At 38.3% G+C, this 18710-nt stretch overlaps 1 protein-coding gene across 1 annotated transcript in view; it reads right to left on the bottom strand.

The window, feature by feature from the left end:
* LOC126470509 (solute carrier family 41 member 1-like) overlaps positions 1-18710 on the bottom strand; it is a 111467-nt gene that overhangs the window by 62036 nt on the left and 30721 nt on the right. The window contains exons 3-6 of the mRNA XM_050098404.1: positions 15464-15643; positions 7895-8039; positions 7379-7525; positions 505-652 (exon numbers count right to left, since the gene is read on the bottom strand). Coding sequence (XP_049954361.1) covers positions 505-652; positions 7379-7525; positions 7895-8039; positions 15464-15643 — 620 coding nt within the window. The remainder of the gene's footprint in view (positions 1-504; positions 653-7378; positions 7526-7894; positions 8040-15463; positions 15644-18710) is intronic.

Below are 18710 nucleotides of genomic sequence, written 5' to 3'. Positions count from 1 at the left end.
TTCCCTTCTTTCAATTGCTTGTTACTGAAATTGACTTAGGTGACCTACCAATGAAAGGCTAAGGATTTTTTTAACCAATAATTCCCTTTCTTCAAATGAAAGCACAGGAGAGCAACCCTCACAGATGTGAACATGACACTGACTATGGCATGTGTTCTGACAGTTACAGACAAAAAGATGATGATCCCAGTGTATTATTATTATTATTATTATTATTATTATTATTATTAGTAGTAGTAGTAGTAGTAGTAGTAGTAGTAGTAGAAGAAGAAGAAGAAGAAAACTGAAATGGCCCACAAACTCTCAAGATTTTATTTTCATGAGTATTTCTTCATGTTGCAGTCTAAATTTCTTTTGTGAATGTATTTTCCATTCTAACATTTACAAACTAGCCTGGAACAATTTCTGAATGAATAAACGAATGCAGCTCTTAAAAAACCGAAGAGCCATTTGTCACATTAAGCTCCAGTTAAGTTTCGATAAAATAGTAATATTGAATCTTACCTGCTAATAAGCATTGCCACCAACACTGGTGTCCATCCACAGTAAAGAACTTCTCGTGTGTGCTTATTCTGCTTTGAAATCCAAACCCACAAAGGAGTCACGAGAACAAAACCAGAAATGATAAGTGGGGCCAGCCAGTCGGTTTTCCCTGGAATTAATTACAATACTTTCAGAAACAGAAAACTGAATTTTGGAAATAAAATTTCATTCTAATTGAAAGTTGACAATAGAGGTTTTTTATTTAATAAAATGTTACATCTGTTTACATCTGTTCATACTCGAGATAACAATGGATTTTTGAGGCAATAAGCTGAACCTTTTGATAGTGCAACTGGGTGACAACAAGGCAAATAAATCCATAGTTGCTCCAAATTAAACAAAATTTATTAATTCTGTGTAGATAGAAGCAACAGTTGCTGTACCTACCAATTCGGTGTGTGCACCGTTTCATAGTTTGCACATGAAGTTTGTGCTTGGTGCAGCCACTACAGGCCACTTGGCTGCAACCATTGTTGGAACTAATAACTATATAGGCTGTTGCCCAAGGCGCCGCTGGCCACTTGTGGGTTGCTAATTGAATTGTACCTTGTCTTTCGTGTGTGTGTGTGTGTGTGTGTGTGTGTGTGTGTGTGTGTGTGTGTGTGTGTATTGTCTGAGCAATAAATTACAATGGTCTTAAGGTTAGAACAAAAGTAAAATAATTTATGATTATAAAATGGCATGGACAAAAGCACAAAATGTCTTGTAATCAATACAGTTGAAAGATTAGACTGGAATGAACACCTGTCTAACTACAGAAAAAAAAATTTAATCTTGTTTTCTTTGGCCTACGTATTTTTAACCCACACCATCTGCAATATGGAATATGAATAAGCTGTTTCATATACAGAGTGAATCAGGAGGAAAAGTCCATGCTTTGAGAGGTGATAGTATTGGTGATTCTGAACCTACAACTTCATATGGACATATGCCCTATTCTCAAATGTTTCCAAGATAAGAACACATTTAATGTACATTGTTATTTATTTTCTCTATTATTCAGTACATTGATATTGTTTACAACGTGCCACAGTAGAGTAGAAGAATTTGTGATGAACAGTTTGATACAGGGCACTTGTGGTTTATCTATAGTCTGATTTAAAGTAGTTGTCACTTGACGTTTGCGCTGCGAAGTTGCGGCGTTGTCACGTCAAGCACTCGCTGCAGGCAGCCGCCTCAGAGCATCGCTACCCCCGGCCATAGAAAATCGTTTTAAGGCCCGTATCTTCTACAAAAAGTAAGTAAAAAATTTCAAACCCACATATGATGTATATCTCTTCAATGTCTCTCAATCTGTCAAATATCTATTCTTAATTTTAATTAGGACAAGAGTTATGTTAATTTGTTTGAAACCATTTAAATTGTCGATTTCGCAAACAGCTTCTAACTTATCACGTCATTACGGAAAAACTATTGGTGTCAAAGCAAAATATTTTTTTCCATTCATTAACAAAATAATGCACTCGGCAAAGAATCCTTAAAAGTTTTCGTAGTGCATCACGTTTCTTGTATATAAATTTCTGAAAACAGCATTTTTAAGCAACCCTATCAGAACTCTAAACAAGTATGACGTTTAAAATCTCTATCTCCTATAAATATTATGTAAATATTTTGAAATTTACGTACAGTATCGGTCTCAGTGGTATCTATAAGCAAATCAAATATCTTTTCTTAATTTTAATTAGGGCCGCTGTTACATTAACTATTGAAGTGTGAGAAATTTTCGCATCCGGAAAAGTTTTCTTCTTTAGATTGCAAATCTCGAAAACTATTACACACATTGAATAACATCTTGGTGTATATACAAAATGAAATAGAATTAAAATTCAGTCTAACTTACCATAAGGAGATGACGAGAGCTGGCCAAACAGTATTTCTTAGTCTCACAACAAGAATAAGAATTAATCGAAATAAATTCACAAACACACTATTTAATGGCAGTAAGTACACTACACACTAATCAGACAATGCGAAAACACCGCTTAATTCAGAGTCAGAGTCAGTGGAACTATCAGTCTCGCTGCTCGTATTGACAAATATAATCAAGTCTTTGACACTTTGTTGTAAGATACCTTCATTGTTCCATGTGTCCTGTATCACTCCTTTCACATGATGTACTACCTTCTGCCAGTCTTCCGATGTCACAATTTCAACTGCCTCTTTCAAAAGGCGTTCCACTTCGGTTAATGTAAATTTCTTATTTTCTGCAGCAATATGCCGCTTAACCTGAGCCCAAATCAGCTCTATTGCATTGAAATGGCAATGGTAAGGAGGCAATCTGAGCACTTTATGCACCTATTTTTTTGCTACTTCATCCATAATGTAAATCGGGTTCTTTGGTTTGTGTTGCGATACAAGTTCTAATAATTCTGCCCTTGTAAAATTACTGTCGAACTGCACCTTATGTTTCTGTAACCAGCTAACAATGTCGTTTTTCCTTGTTGCCTTTGTGGGTGCTTTGTCTTGTATTACTGAATGATAAGGAGCGTTATCCATAACAATGATAGAGTTTTTTGTTAAGTTCTGGAGCACACAGTCTTCAAACCATTTCACAAAAGTATTGTGGTTCATCTCTTCATGGTAGTCGGAAGTCTTATTTGAACTGAATAGCAGCAGACAATTTGGAATGAAACCTTTTGAATTTCCGGCATGTGCTACAATTATCCTTTTTCCTCTGCCGATCGGAGCTGCCATACTTCCACTGATGGTACCGTCTGTCCAGCCTTTTTCTAAACTGTGTCCTGCATTCACCCATGTTTCATCAAGTCAAACGATATCATCAAAATTTGTCCCCACTAATTCTCTAAGAAAGCGGCATCGCCAGGCTGCAATATCTTGGTGTTCCATTAGTAACTTTCTGCCAGAGATGGATTTATAGCGGAATCCTAACATTTTCACGACTCGTAACAAAGACGATTTACTACCCTGAAATAGGTCAGCCGCTGTGAGGGTAGCATGTAGTTTTTTGAGTGTTGGATACTCCTTCCTCGAATAAAATGTGTATATTTGATGACGAATGCCATCTTCCTGAAAAAGAGTAAAGTTTTGTGACCCTCTTCTCTAGTCACCTCTTTTTCCCAGGTGTCTCCAATTTAGATGAGTCACTTGAGCCTTCTTTCGTGAATTTCTCCTTGCAGATTCTTATTACTGATCGTTCGCTAACTTGCAGAGCAGCTGCAGTTCGCTCCACCACCTTATCCAAAGGAATGAGAGGCCCTCCTGCATCCCTCTCTCTCTCAAAATACTCCCTTAAGGAACACACGTATTCACGTGCCTGACTGCGTATAACGACGCCATGTCCGCCACTTTTTGTAGGTTTCTGAGGAGTGTGCAGCCTCAGCCTCCCTCTCTTGCGACTCTCAGACATTGTAAACGCGCGAAGCTACAAGTCACTCAAATCTCTCACCCGCACGTCTACAACGGCTCGCTGAGGACTGGCTGGCACAATGCCTTAGTCAGCTCGGCAGAGCGAAGTGGCAACGCAGTGGCAGCCGACAGCGCCGGCTGCCATTGGTTTATTGGTGGCAGGAGCCCTGCAGCACATTGCCTGTCAAGTGACAACTACTATAAATCAGACTATAGTGAGGAAACTACCTCAAATTGGCTTACAAAAACTACCTAAGCTACAGCAAATACATGTCATGTGAGATTTTCAATATTATCTCACTCTCTTCACACAAACTATTAGCGCTAAAGAAAAAATGAATAGGGACTTTGTTGTAGGAAATGTAATGTAGTTGAATTTTATGCTGTGACAGGTTTTTGCTAGTGGCTCCAGTTTTCAAGTTATTCAAGAAAACCACAGAAAACTGACATTAAATGTGGTTTAGCTCTGAAAGCATTTGGAATAGGGCATATGTCCGTATGAAGTTATTTATTCAGATTCACCAGTACTATCATCCCTCATGGCATGGATCTTTTTTCCTGACTCACCTCATATTTCTATTCAGTAGTAAACTACGGAATACATGACCAGGAAAGCTGAAAGTCTAAATATTCCAGACATATTCTCGCTCTAAAACAAGGCATTCTAAATTTTAACAAAAACTGATACACACAGCAATCAAGGTAATCAGAAAGACAAAAATTCTCTTTCTTCCAATTATTTTTATGTTGACACGTGTTGTACATGCAAAGCCACATACAGGCACCTTCAGAACAGTTCAGCCTGATATGACCATGCAAGAGCAGACAGTAGCACTCATCAAAAGAATAAACTGAACTAGAGCACCAACAAAACTCAACACTGGAGGATAAGAAGGTATAACTTCCACCACTGATACAAGTCCAAGTAAATCATTTTCTCTCTGAATTTAAGAGACTTTGCCTTGTGAATAAATTTTTCAGTCTGGATATATCATTAGTTGTAATAAGCGCTGACGGGTAATGTGACACACTAAATAGGAGTACAAGTGAATGCTGATGCCACCTGTTATCAGTCAGGCATGATGGTTAAGTTTGTCTGGCTAACAGCCTCTAGGAGGCACAGCTCATCTATGTTTTAATTCTGTGAGCATGAGTGATTTCATAGTTTGTTATTGTATGTTGATCATGGTGAGTGTACTGGGGTGAGGTTTAGGTGCAGTGTGGGGTGAGGGATGGAGAGAAGTGGGAGTCAGGGAGATGGTTGGGGGAAAGCGTCTAGCAGCTCGCGGGAGTTGGGAGCTGTCCGTGGGCTAGCTAGGGGTTTAGGTAGAGGGGACACATGGCAGACAGCCGAGCACTCTATTTCATTTCACAAGCTAGGGCGCGAGATGGCAGCACACATCAAGCTGACAAGTACTGGGCGAGGGTAATGAGAAAGGGGTGGTGTGTGTGTGTGTGTGTGTGTGTGTGTGTGTGTGTGTGTGTGTGTGTGTGTGGTGGGGGGGGGGGGGAAGGGGGGGGCGCACATTTCTCCTCCAGCTTGAGAAAGCTAGCAAAGTAAAGCTCTGTACCTTCCGTGCGTGTATTTGGTGACGAAGCAGTGCTTCCGTCTTTAGGTGAGTCGTCTCCTTTATTCCTAAATAATTTGGTATTCTCAACCAGAACTTTCCATACATTAACAATTAGATATCTTGCAGGCTACCACTAAACATTCAATGGAGGTGGATATAAATATCTGTGTGTTTACAGGAGTGGATATGGCTTAAACTGTGATGTGGAGGTCTATGGCTATGGTGTGGGCTGAAATTCTATGTTCATTTAAGTAATTTTGTTTTTCTCTCTCTCAAAAAGTGTGGTATGACTTAATAAATGTTTTAGTTGTGCGTGAGACTAGACAGTTATTTAACTGAAACATACAAATATTTCCTATGTTCCTTTGAATGAAATCTGTGTTTATGTAGAACTTCTGAAGGAGAGAAGACAAGTACTGTGTTAACACAAGTCTGGTAGAAGGCAGGAGCTGTGTCATAAACTAGTAATACTTTGCTTTTATGTCACTATAGGTCAAAAGATGTAAGTGCTGAGACAGTAAATTTCGTTTTTAAACGACAGTTTATTTTACAACAAAGTATCTTCAAGTATTTTGGGAAAAAAGCCCTTTACATTGTTATGAAATGAACAATATTATAAACATTTACAATGAATTCAGTTTCAGCAGTTTCTGTAGCTGTATCAGATGGTTGATCATCAAATTAGCCCTAAAATGGCTAATACTACGAACACTTGATTCACAGAGCATTTTCCTTTTTCATGATGTCTGCTGCTGTTGACTGAAACTTTGTATAATTCTACTCCGACAGCTAGAAACTGTGGATTAAGAAGTTAAGCATAGGAAAATCGGGTAAGTGTGTAATTTGGGGTCTCTCTTTTGTGTTACATTGTGTAAAGGCAAGTATATTTGAGAGTAATGTAATCTTTTAGAGGAAAAATATAAAAAGGTTATAGTTATAAAAATAAGATCACAAGTAACTGATTCATAGAAGGTTAGATGCTAGTTACCATTGTTACGCCTCTGCACAGACTGATTTCGTGTTTACTTATTTCCATAAACAATCACTATTTTATTAACCTATTCAGTCTTCTTTACAAATTTTGGCTCTTTTACAACTGCAGTCTTTACCTTTAAGTGCCCAAGAGAGGCCAATATACAGTACTTTATAGACAGTAAACTGAAGTTCATTGTCATTAAGAGTGTACGGCTGAATGGTGCTATCACAGTTCCGTGTTTGATGCCTAAATTATACACAGGCTTTTACTGTTCATCTAAACCTATAGTGACAGCAATTTAGTTGCAATAAAAGTATTCCATATTTACATACACACAGGCAAGATAGCACTACAAGTTGCAGACTACAGATGACACTAGTGGTGAAGACTCATTACCTACTGCAATTTTTATGCTGTGTGTGAGGAAATTTAACAGAGTGCAGTGTCCCTATTTTAGATGTGAGCTTCAGGAGTACACCACCACCACCACCACCACCACCACCACCACCACCACCAATTTAAATATTTTCCTTTACTGTCAACATAGTTTAAGTCAATATACATTCACTTGGAAATAACCTGAAGATATATAGCATAATCAGTATGTACTACATGTGGTGGAAGTTCTCAGAGGACTGACAAATATTTGAGAAAGAACAAGAATTAAAACTTTCCATGTTTCTATGGCTTGGGGCCCAATAATACGTCAACAATTATAGAATCATGCTCAGTTCATACCTACCCTGAAGTACACAAGTACATCAGTAATTGCATTTTCCACAGTTTGTCACATTTCACAAGTAACTGTTCCATATATCTTTTCTGTTCAATTTTTTGCATTTTCAATCACTAATTTTCCTAGTTTTATAGTTTTAATAGATTGGAACCATATTTAAAAACTGCACAAAGAAAATATTAGTACCTATAGCATCATAGAGGACAGTTGATATCCAGGAGAGAAGAGCGAGTGATGTAACATCACCAAGACTTGCTGCAATTGGAGTAGCTACATTATCGGGATTGATGCTACAATGCCGTGAGAAAACTATCACTGCAGCAGTTGTAAGACCTAAAAAAGAACAAATAGCTTATTAGTGCAAATTGAGCACAAAGAAATTTAACATAATTATCAACTCAAAACAGTACTTATGTATCAGAATGATGAAAGTAAAAGATGTGCATCATGTCAAAGATTCCCCAATTTTTATCCACGTAAATAGTACTGCTCCACTAAGTACAGATTTTGGTTTGACTAGAGGTTTTCACGTTCAATTAAAAAGAAAAAGAAAAGTTATTTCAACAATAATTAATGAAATCCACAAACAAACAACAAATATTAATATTTACATACCTGTCACTAGCAAAGTTACTGAAGCCATATAATAATGTTAATTACAACTAAATACAGGCAAGAAAATAACTAGAGAGTTAGTTTTACCTAGAACAAAGCTGGCAAGTGAAGCAGTCACTAAACTGCTGGCACACATAAGAAGTGCATGGTCAAGCCGCACACTCCTGCTCTTGAAACCTCCCATCACTATTGCCACAACTGAAGCAAGGAATCCAACCACATTTGCCTGACACTGTGCGAAAGAAGATACACAAAAAAATCAGACTATCGCCACAATAAAAGATGCCAACACTGAAAAAAAAAATGAAAACATGCCTTGGATAATTTACAAACTGTTAGTAACTTTACAATTACTAAAGTCATAACTTCCTGATAATCTACATAGTCATATTTACTTGAGAAACGAACACACCAACTGTAAAACAATATTGATACTCAGATACTTAGGCAACAGTTACATGTCCCAATATACAAACTATCACAAGTAATACTTCACTATGAGTACAAGCAACAAAAATTCTGAGTAGAATACAAATGAAGGTAAGAATGAAGATAATGACTTCCACTACATAAAGTAACAAGTTTGTTTCCACAATTTCATTTTTTGAAGTACACAGACCAGAGACCACAGTCTAAGCAGCCAGAGACACTGTGTGTGTGTGTGTTTGTGTGTGTGTGTGTGTGTGTGTGTGTGTGTGTGTGTGTGTGGAGCTATTTCTGATGAAGGTCTTGTTGGTCAAGAGCACACTTTCTGACAGTCTCTCTGTTGTGCCTATCTGCAACGCAGCATCACCATCATAGGTGAGTAGCAACTATCCTTTTCATAATATTGTCACATTTTATCTTGGATTTTCTATTAACTTTTTAAAAAAGTTTGCATATTTGGTGAACTGATCATTGACAGAGAGTATTTCATCACTCACAAAACCCTTTAGTGGTAGATTATGGTGACAATGTTCAGGAGCACCACATTTGTGTGCATTTAAGTGAACACTTTTTAGCGGAGTTCAATAAGTAACGCAACACTATTTTTTCTGAAAGTAGGTTTGTTTTATTCAGGATTCCAATACACCATATTATTCCCCACTCTTTTAGTTACAAAACCATGTTTTTCAACAAAATTCCTTTTCAATGTGATGACCTTATGCCACCTTATTTGGAGGGGCTGTATGCCCACACGGTACCACTCTCCTGGTCAACATTGGAGCCAATGTCTTGTTGCAACAATAACCTCTCCATCACTCACGTAATGCTTCCCATGTAGTGCATCCTTCATTGGACCAAAAAGATGGAAGTCAGAAGGTGCGAGATTCAGGCTGTAGAGTGGATGAGGAAGGGCAGTCCAACTAAGGTTTGAGAGTTCCTCTCGAATGTGCAGACATGTGTGAGGCCTTGCATTGTTGTGAAGTTCATTTGCACAATACACTTCAGAGTTGGTTGTTGCACCATAAGGGAGGACATCAAACAGCATAACCCTTTTAGTGTCCCGGAAGACTGGTCCCACGACTAATGGCTGATGGTGCAGCTTTGAACTTTTTCTTCAGAGGAGAGAGGTGTGGTGCCACTCAACGGACTGCTGTTTTGTTTCAGATTCAATGTGATGAACCCATATTCCACTGCCTGTCATGATTTTCGACATAAAATTGTCACATCAGCCTCATAATGCGAAAGCAATTCTGCACAGATGGTCCTTCGTTGCTCTTTATGGTGTGCAGCGAGGCGGTGAAGAATCCAGTGGGCACACACCTCTGAGTATCACAACTGGTGGACAAGTGTGTCAGCACTACTAACAAAGACATCCATTCTAGCAGCAGGGTGTCTTGATTGTGATCCGTCAATGTGAATGTCTGCATGTTCCAACAATGCAGGGGTCACAGCTTTATCGGCCTTGTTGCAATAACAGATGTCTCTCCAGACTCAACATGCTGTTGTTCACTGCCACGTCTCCACAGACTTTCTGCAAGTGCCTATGAATATCTGTTCTGGTTTTCCACCAAAAGAATCTCAATTACAGCTCTGTGCTTGGAACACACCTCTGTTACAAATGATATTTTGAATGCTACTTATAGCGCCGCCACCTATTGGAATTTCATGAAACAAAAGGGGCTGAAGCGGGAATATTCCATGATGTCCCACAACAAATTCCGCAGTTTTTCAACCGAAATTGGCTGAGGAAAAAAAAAAGTTTTGTAATCCTTACTGAATATCCCTTGTAGCTTCATACGTTTGTTTTTTCTAAAAATTGTTGATCTGCCGGCCAGTCCAATGAAATCAACTGATGGAAGATATGATACTTCACTTTTACTCCTGGGCATGCTTCCTTCTAACAGTCTGGCACCAAGTTTAACAAATCCTGAGATTTTCATTTTGGAAAACTTGTTTACTTGTTCTGTCATGTCATGACCATATCTGTCAGTTAGGATGACTAATTTTCTACAAGGTTCATACATCTTGCAGCTCCCAAATCCAGAAGCACTATTTTGCTGACCCGTAGAAGGAGCAAATCCTGTTTGTGCCTCTATGCTATTTTTGTACATTACACTGTTTTTATTGTCACTGGCCACCACAAATATATTTCCTAATGATAATGGTTTCATTGTTGTCTATTTCACTTTAGCAGCTTATTTTACAACTTCCAACCATTCTTCACTGACAACACTCACTTCCACAGTTTTCCCCCTTTCACAGGGGGTCTCCTGTTGAATTATTTGCCTTCAGAGCATATTAATAAGAATTAATTGTCTTTCAAGCATATTAATAACTGTGCCTTGAGACAATTTCTGATCTAAGTTTATACTAACTACACACGGCAGTGTGTACATTGCATATATCTTGATCGCCTTCAAGATAGTTGCACAAAGTTGAGTTTTCTTTTACCATTTCTTGTCAATTTAGACTGTCCCCTTTTAATGAGATATGCTTTGTAAGGCAAATCAAGATGTTAGTTTTATTAATACTGAGTATTTGACTACAATCTTGTGAGCCAAGAGTATGAATAATCATCGCTAGCCGCTGTGGCCGAGCAGTTCTAGGTGATTCAGTCCGGAACCACACGACTGCTACGGTCGTAGGTTCAAATTCTGCCTTGGGCATGGATGTGTGTGATGTCCTTAGGTTAGTTAGGATTAAGTAGTTCTAAGTTCTACGGGACTGATGACCTCAGATGTTAAGTCCCATAGTGCTCAGAGCCATTCGAACCATTTGAATAATCATCATTTACGAAATTTACGCTTACTTTGGAACAATTCTCAATGAACCAATAGTAACAGCTGCTACACTGAACATCCTTTATCACTTCCTTTTATTAAACGCAATGAGTTTCCTTAACACTGCAAGCAGTGGCTGAGAAGAAATTACATTGATTGTCACAAAAGCTTCAGTGCTCAAGCTTACTCTCTCACTATAGGCTGTGTGTAGTACATTAGAATGAAAATTGTCACTAACACGTATCACATACACATTATGTCTACAATGAAGATGTGAGGGGGTTAAGATATTAGTCTTTGTATCCAAGAGAAGTTATGTTCAAACCTGTAATAGTCATTTCTAACAGTTTTCTTTGATCTTAATCATCTGTTGTGAACATCGGGTTAGTTCCATTTACAAAGTCATATATATTTAACCAATTCCTCTGTCTTCCAGCATCTTACCTTGTCCCACTTAAGAAGTCCTTTGCCTCTAATGACCGAGCTGCCGTCAAGGCACTGAACTAGAAACTTCTTCCCTACAACGGAGGTTAAATAAAACAGACCCAAACAATGCCATGAATAACACATGTATACTCACTTTTGAAATCTCAGTCACTAGCTGATACTATTAGTCTAACTGCACAGCTGGATATGGAGATTAAAATGGGGCATTCATTACAAACAAGAAGCAAATACGCACTTTCTGTGTTAGTGCACTGTTGACAGAAAGATAATTAATACGTGAAAAGTGAACTGAAGTTTCTTGTTACAGTAGTAACTCAAGCATGATACTTTCAATACATCCCCTGGCAATAGCATCCTCTTGGAAACCACCTTAAAGTCACCAGCTTAGTGGTACCTGAAGTTCAGTGAGAAATTATTTTATAAATATCCACTTAGAATCCTCAATCTTGACACTGTGATAAGTATGAGCATTTATATAAGACTGCAGGCCTCCTTGAATGTCTTTTATAGCTGTCAGGTGATGCCTGATATAAAATACTAAAAAATCAAGAGTGACTCACTGTGACATTCAGAACTGTTCCATAAGTTTTTTTTTTAATATTCAAGAATACCAGAAAACACACTAGTCATGTAATTTAATTTATTTTACAAATGTGCATATGATCAGGTGTCAATGTCACAAACCTCTGTCAATGCAGACATCCTGGTAGGATAAGGAATGTTGTACATTTTAATTACAGTATACCTGAAGCTGACACTGCCCCTCAATAATTTTCAGAAATACTGCAGTGCAGTGTCTGAGACACTGTAGTAATCAACAGCTGCATTTGATTAAGAATGAACTCACAAATAGCAATTATGTTTCTGCATCAGCTGTAGAATAATTCAGAACTAATCAAAATTTATGCTGGAGCAGGACTCACACCCAAATTTCCTGTGTGGCACGTGTGGTCACTGTAACAACTTCAACTATCTGAGCATGCTCCTAGGAGTGGCCCAAATCTTCATTTGTCCTGGTGTTTACTCTCTAATAGTCTACAGGTGATGTAGAAGCAAAACAGCAATTTGCGAGTTCATTCTGAACTTAATTTGGCTGTTGGTCATCAATGCAGAGTCTCTGACATTGCACTACAGTATTTCATGCCATTGCAACAAAATGGTGAGAGAAAACTGTCTCCTCATGTGGGTGAATCAGGGTAATGCAGTGCAAGCGTAAGTACACAGCAGGAGAAATGGAGATTTGTGCCACTCCTGGAAGCGTGCTCAGATAGCAGAAGTGATTAAAGTGACAGCTAGCAACAAATGGGAAATACGGGTTCGAGTTCTAGTCCAGCACAAATTTTCATTTGTACAGAAATATTCTACAGCTGATGCAGAACCATGGTTGCAATTTGTGAGTAAATTATCAATTTCCATAAGCCTCTATTTTTCCATAAATCCTATGTGAGCATCACAAATTCACAATAATTCATTACTTTTATATTCAAGGGGATAATGAGAACAGAAACTATTATATTCTTCTCTGCTAGTGATCTGAATTTCAACCACTGCGGACCTACTCATTTTGCCTTAAACTCAGAGCACATACGAAGACATGCACTAGTGACAGTGTGACATGACTGTGGTGTAATCTACTGTGTCACAGATGGAGATCTGGAGATTCAACTCAACTGAGAGCAATACAGCAGTCTCTTCTCCAAATGAATGTACCCTTCAGTATTCTACTTGTGTTGCTATTCTGTCTGGCAGATATATGTAACCTATGAAATGAAGAGTAATATCCAATTGTTATTGAGCAGTATTTAAATAAAACAGGAAAATAATGATACCAATGAGCAGAAAGTAACTAGTGTATAAAGGACCACATGTCAATGAGATAATAACTAAATAAATAAATACATAAATAAAAAATATGATGGGGCACATTCTACTATTAGCATGTAAGTGGTTGGAAGGGAGATGGGGAGCAGATTCTCCATCAGATATGGCTATTCACCTCAGCCTTACTACACCGTTAAGCTTATGATGAGAAGTACAATATCAATGTGTGTATTTAATGTTATTTGCATCACAAATTCTCCAGATCAGGTTCAATAAATTGTGCATTTGTATCTTATGCCTATGTGAAAGTAGTTTAACCCTTTCACTGCTGTGGATGAGTTAACTTGTGATCCGTGACTCCCCAGGTGCTGAAGATGTGTTTAAATGCAGTCTCTGGGTTTTCCTTAAGCACTATGATGCATTTTTGAGCCCAATTCTGCTGACCCTCTCACTGCTGCGGACAAGTTACTGCCATATGTCGGCCAATAATTATTATACAATTTACGTGAATCTTTGTATGCTACCATTCGAAGAAAAAACCTCATTTTGATATCTTCAACTGTTTATGAAATACGATGATCGTTACGACGACACAATTTCTGATGTGCTAAACTGGGCATGCTGAGGGCGAATATCTGCCAGATATAAAAACCAATATCTCAAGAATGAAGTAAGATACTATTCTACTCTCAGTTGTTTTAAATAAAATTTCAGTATCTTATATACATTTTATACACAGCAATGTATAAGCTAAAATAAACTATATGCAAAGTCTACTCAATTCATTTTAAAATTTGTAAACTCAGTTTTATGCAATGGTTTACTTAATTTGATGCAGCAAAGTAACTATGACAAATAATGAAAAGAAATTCAGTCCTTCATCAAGCAAAGATGTCAGACAGTAAGATGAGAAGAAAATAGAATTTTTTTCACCAAATATTTTTCTTAAAATTGGATGATGAGTACTTCCTAGATAGTGGGAGGAACACCATCTCTCGGGTGGCAGCATTAGGCGAGCAGTACAGCAACAACAAAGCCATGCTCAACATGGAATGCAAAGAGCATGTCTGTAGCAATCAGAGGGTGAAGTTCATATTAAGACAATCACTACTTGAGGAGTCTTACAAGAATAAGGGAAGCAATCAGCTATGGTCTCATTTAAAGGTGTATCTTTATATAGTTGTGGAGGGGCTTGAGGAAACTACAAGAAACCTAAACCAGCATAGCTAAACTAAAATTACAATTATTATCCTTTGGACACCTCCATAATTTCACACCGATTCATCTCAGTCTACCTCGGCTAGTTACATTCCAGTGAATTGTGGCAGTCATTTCAGTGTGTGGTTTATGCTCCTTTTGTTTCTAATGATACGAAGGCCTTTCGAGGAAAAAGAAAGCTTAGAAAGTTGTTTATTCCATGAGGTGCTCAACAATCTTCAGAGTTGTTGCTAAACAAAAAATTTAGAAATAAAGGTAACAACTCACCAGCACACGATGACAGGGAGTAGTGGATTGGAATGGTGTGACAGAACAGAGATAGGGGAGACTGTAGGGTAGAGGGTGTCTGTGTAGGATGAGTGAATTAAGGGTCTTGGAGCACACTGAAAGCATGTATGGAGCAGGGGGCAAGTGAAGGTTGTGGCCAGGAGGATGATGGAATGAAGGATGTGGTCCTGCTATTATTAGTTTCCATTTTTTAAATGACACTGAAATGTCAAACAACGACACCACTGACACAGCAAAAGAAAGCTGTTTCAAACATAATCATATCTCAAACTTATGTTTGATTGCAGTAAAGGAAACCAACTATCTCACGTACTTCATGAAAATACATTGTTCCAAACACTGCCATTTAGAGCACTGGGCATGATGAAGGATGAAGGGAGATTAGGATTTGGCAAACATGTCATTATAGACTGAGCGTAAGCTCAGATAGGAAAAAGATGAAGCAAGAAACTGATAATGCCATTTAACAAAGAAAGCATCCAGTCTTTACCTTAATCGATTTGGGGAAACTATGTAAAACCAAAAGCTGGATGGATGGCCAATGTGCCAGTTCACTTACGTCTTCAACAGCAAAAATTTAATTTTGCAGACAGAAGCTGATACATTGAGATTCTGTTCCAAATGTTCCTGAGCAGTCATGCTTGTTAGGTATTATCCATACTGGTGTTTCACAAACCTGTATCAATGTAAGATTTCCAACAATCATGCTCCACTGTTGCTTAGGTGTGTCCATGTGACCTAGATTAGCTTGTGTTGATAAGCGAGACGCAAGGGTCATCTCCAGATTTCCTTTGAGACCCAACAGTGCAGGTACAAGTATAACAACTTCTGTCACTGCTTCAAATACTGTCCAGTGCTGAAAGAAAAAAAAAGTAGTTTATAATTCCTAACCTATATTTATAATTTCAGAAATTAGACTATAGACTAAATTCTAGATGTGAACTACCAACTGCAAAGGTATCATTTTGTTATTTGACGTCGAACAAAAGTCAACTATTCATTAATATCATGTTTGAAGTAGCTAATTTTGCATTTCATCTAAACCACAAAGCATTTCCATTGTATTATTCCTAAACATCACCATTAGTTTCATTCATCTTCACATTACGAAATGTCAATGTTACATGTCTTACATGTCAGTGCCTTATTTATTTATAATTTTTTTTATAAAATTCAAGGCCTTTTAGTAGCAGCCAAAAAACACTTAAGTATCCCATTTACTTTCAGAAAGAGAGCCACAAATCCCAGTTCGATATAATCTGTATTATAGTAAAGAAAATAATATTAATGCCAGACCAAACTCTAGCTTTTCAGTAGATTAAAGCAATAAAATATTGACTTCTCATAGAAGTGTGAACCAACTCAGTTATTCAAATGGCTCTCAGCACTACGGGACTTAACTTCTGAGGTCATCAGTCCCTTAGAACTTAGAACTACGTAAACCTAACTAACCTAAGGACATCACACACATCCATGTCCGAGGCAGGATTCGAACCTGCGACCATAGCGGTCGCGCGGTTCCAGACTGTAGCGCCTAGAACCGCTCGGCCACTCCGGCCGGCCTCAGTTATTCAATTGGTGAAGTAATTCATACTGTATTATGAGCCACTTTCCCTTGGACTGTGAAATATTAAATATATGTATTTTTCTGGTCTTGTCAGGAAGACAATTCTCTACAACAGTTCAACAATAACAAATCATCTGGGGGCATGCTGTAAGCAGCTGGTAGAGGTGCTTTTGTGGGATGTTAGCTTCAATACTTCATATTGGAGGGGTGTTACCAGACAGAGAAACAGTTGGCATCCAGCACTGAAGTGGCAAGTTGCACCCTAACTCTTACACTTTTATTTACAACCTCAGCCGGCCAACACAAGCCACTGCATCCAAATATTTTTGGTCACACAAGCTGACCATAGCAGCAGAGGTTTTATCCTAATTAAGACAGTTATTGTAAGGGCCCACAGAAAATCTAGTGCACACATCTTCCGCATGTGTTGTTTCAGTGATCTGGCCATAATCAAATGTAGCAAGATCTTGTGTGTGGCCAGTCTTGGGTCACTATACTACACATGGTGGGTACAAAGTATCATCACAATACAATGCCATTCGTTATTATTATTATTATTTTAGCATGCTCAATGACACAGTTATAAGCATCATCTCTGAATATGAATGTGTACATTAAGTTATATGAACAAAATAGGTCTCCACAAATAACTTACTGTAAGTATGTTCTATACACGCATTATCAACTTCTTTGAGAATGCTTGAGAGTGCCAGTGATTAGAACAAGGAAGGTCACCCTCTGGACCAGAGAAAGATAACCCTTCCAGCTCACACCACCTTCTGTTCTTGTGCTGTCAAAAGCTGTCATGAAACCACCAATAGAGCATGATGCTATAAAAATAATCCTGTTATCAAATACCCATGCAGGGAAGTTTTATTTTGTTATTTACGGTTTGCAAAAAACTGGCAGAACATTGGAAAAACGAGCAAAAGAAAGTAAAGTTTTTTACTTCATCCTCCTGTGTCAATATTCACGTCTCCACATACTATTATGTTAGTTTTGGGGGCTGAAACACTTTCCAGGACTTCTGTTATTTTGTGGAAGAAAGTATCCACATTATCACTACGTGTGCGGTACACATACAGAATAATTAACTTCTTATGGATGTTTAGCTTTGTTAGTTCAATGGCTGCCAATTCAAAATGTTTACCTAAACTTACTGTGATCAGTCGTTCTATAGGTTTAAAATGTGCACCACCTCTGATATAAACAAATGATTCCCCACCATTTAAGGCAGTTTTACAGTAGCAACTTGCACAGTCATATGCCAGTATCATTATATGCTGTATTTCTTTGTCTCTACAGCAGTGTTCTGTAATGCGTACCACCACGCTGTTCAAAGACTGTAATTCAACTACCAGCTGGTGCACTTTATTTCTAATAGACTGTACATTTTGATAATAATAGATAATTCTGAGAAAATTTCTGTGGTGTTTGTCATTTCTTTTTCTCTCTGATGACTGATGGGCATGCAGCCTGGTGTGGAACATTTTATCTTCTATGTATAAGGTGAAGATATCACTAAAGTGGTTGATACACTTTCGACATAGGGTAGTTTGTTGTCATGATTTATCTTTAAGAAAATGAAAAGCCTAGTCGTCCTACCTCTGACAAAAGGTATTTGATCATGTGTGGCCCCGCAACCATTTGATATATTCTAAATCCACCATCCTACCTTTCCCGGTCCTATTGCAGTGCAGACCATGCCATACTGTACCCCCATCTCTCTACTGTACCCACTGAAGTGTGTGCCTGGTCAGCAGTCATCAGCACTACCTACAGCTCTGCACTGACTCACCATACAGCACAAGGAAGGTGAAGTTGATCATGATGCTGGAACAATTCAGCCACACTCACACTGAAGCTACCAGGAAGGGAAGCTATCTAACACAGGTCACCACCTATACTGTATATTTTGTCCCTATCCAAGCTATTCCCTATCCTACCCACTATCACTAACTGATCATCATTTGTAAAATTCTTACACCAAGGCCCTAACCCTCAGTCACATGATTCAGCCCAGCACTTGGCCTGATACTCCTCCCTTAACTTTTCCTGTAATTGAGTGCTTACACCTCTGCCATGACTATCACCTAGCAGCAGTACCCTCTTCTTCCTAACATTGGTGGTGTTCCTAGTCACAGTCTGCTGCACAGTTCCTACTTCTGTACCATCTTGAGGCTCCTCTCCCCTCAACTCTGGCAGCTGGAATGTGTTACTGGTAGATTTAATGAAACTGTCAGACCACATCCTCCACCTGCTATCCTTAATACCAATTGCCATTTTCCAACTACTACCCTCATCAATGTCTTCCTTCATCCACACTAGCTCTCTCCAAACTTGATCCAACTCTGCC

Source organism: Schistocerca serialis, chromosome 3 (genome assembly GCF_023864345.2).
Source record: "Schistocerca serialis cubense isolate TAMUIC-IGC-003099 chromosome 3, iqSchSeri2.2, whole genome shotgun sequence".
NCBI classification, from domain to species: Eukaryota; Metazoa; Arthropoda; class Insecta; order Orthoptera; family Acrididae; genus Schistocerca; species Schistocerca serialis.
This window is presented reverse-complemented; position numbering and strand designations above follow the sequence as displayed.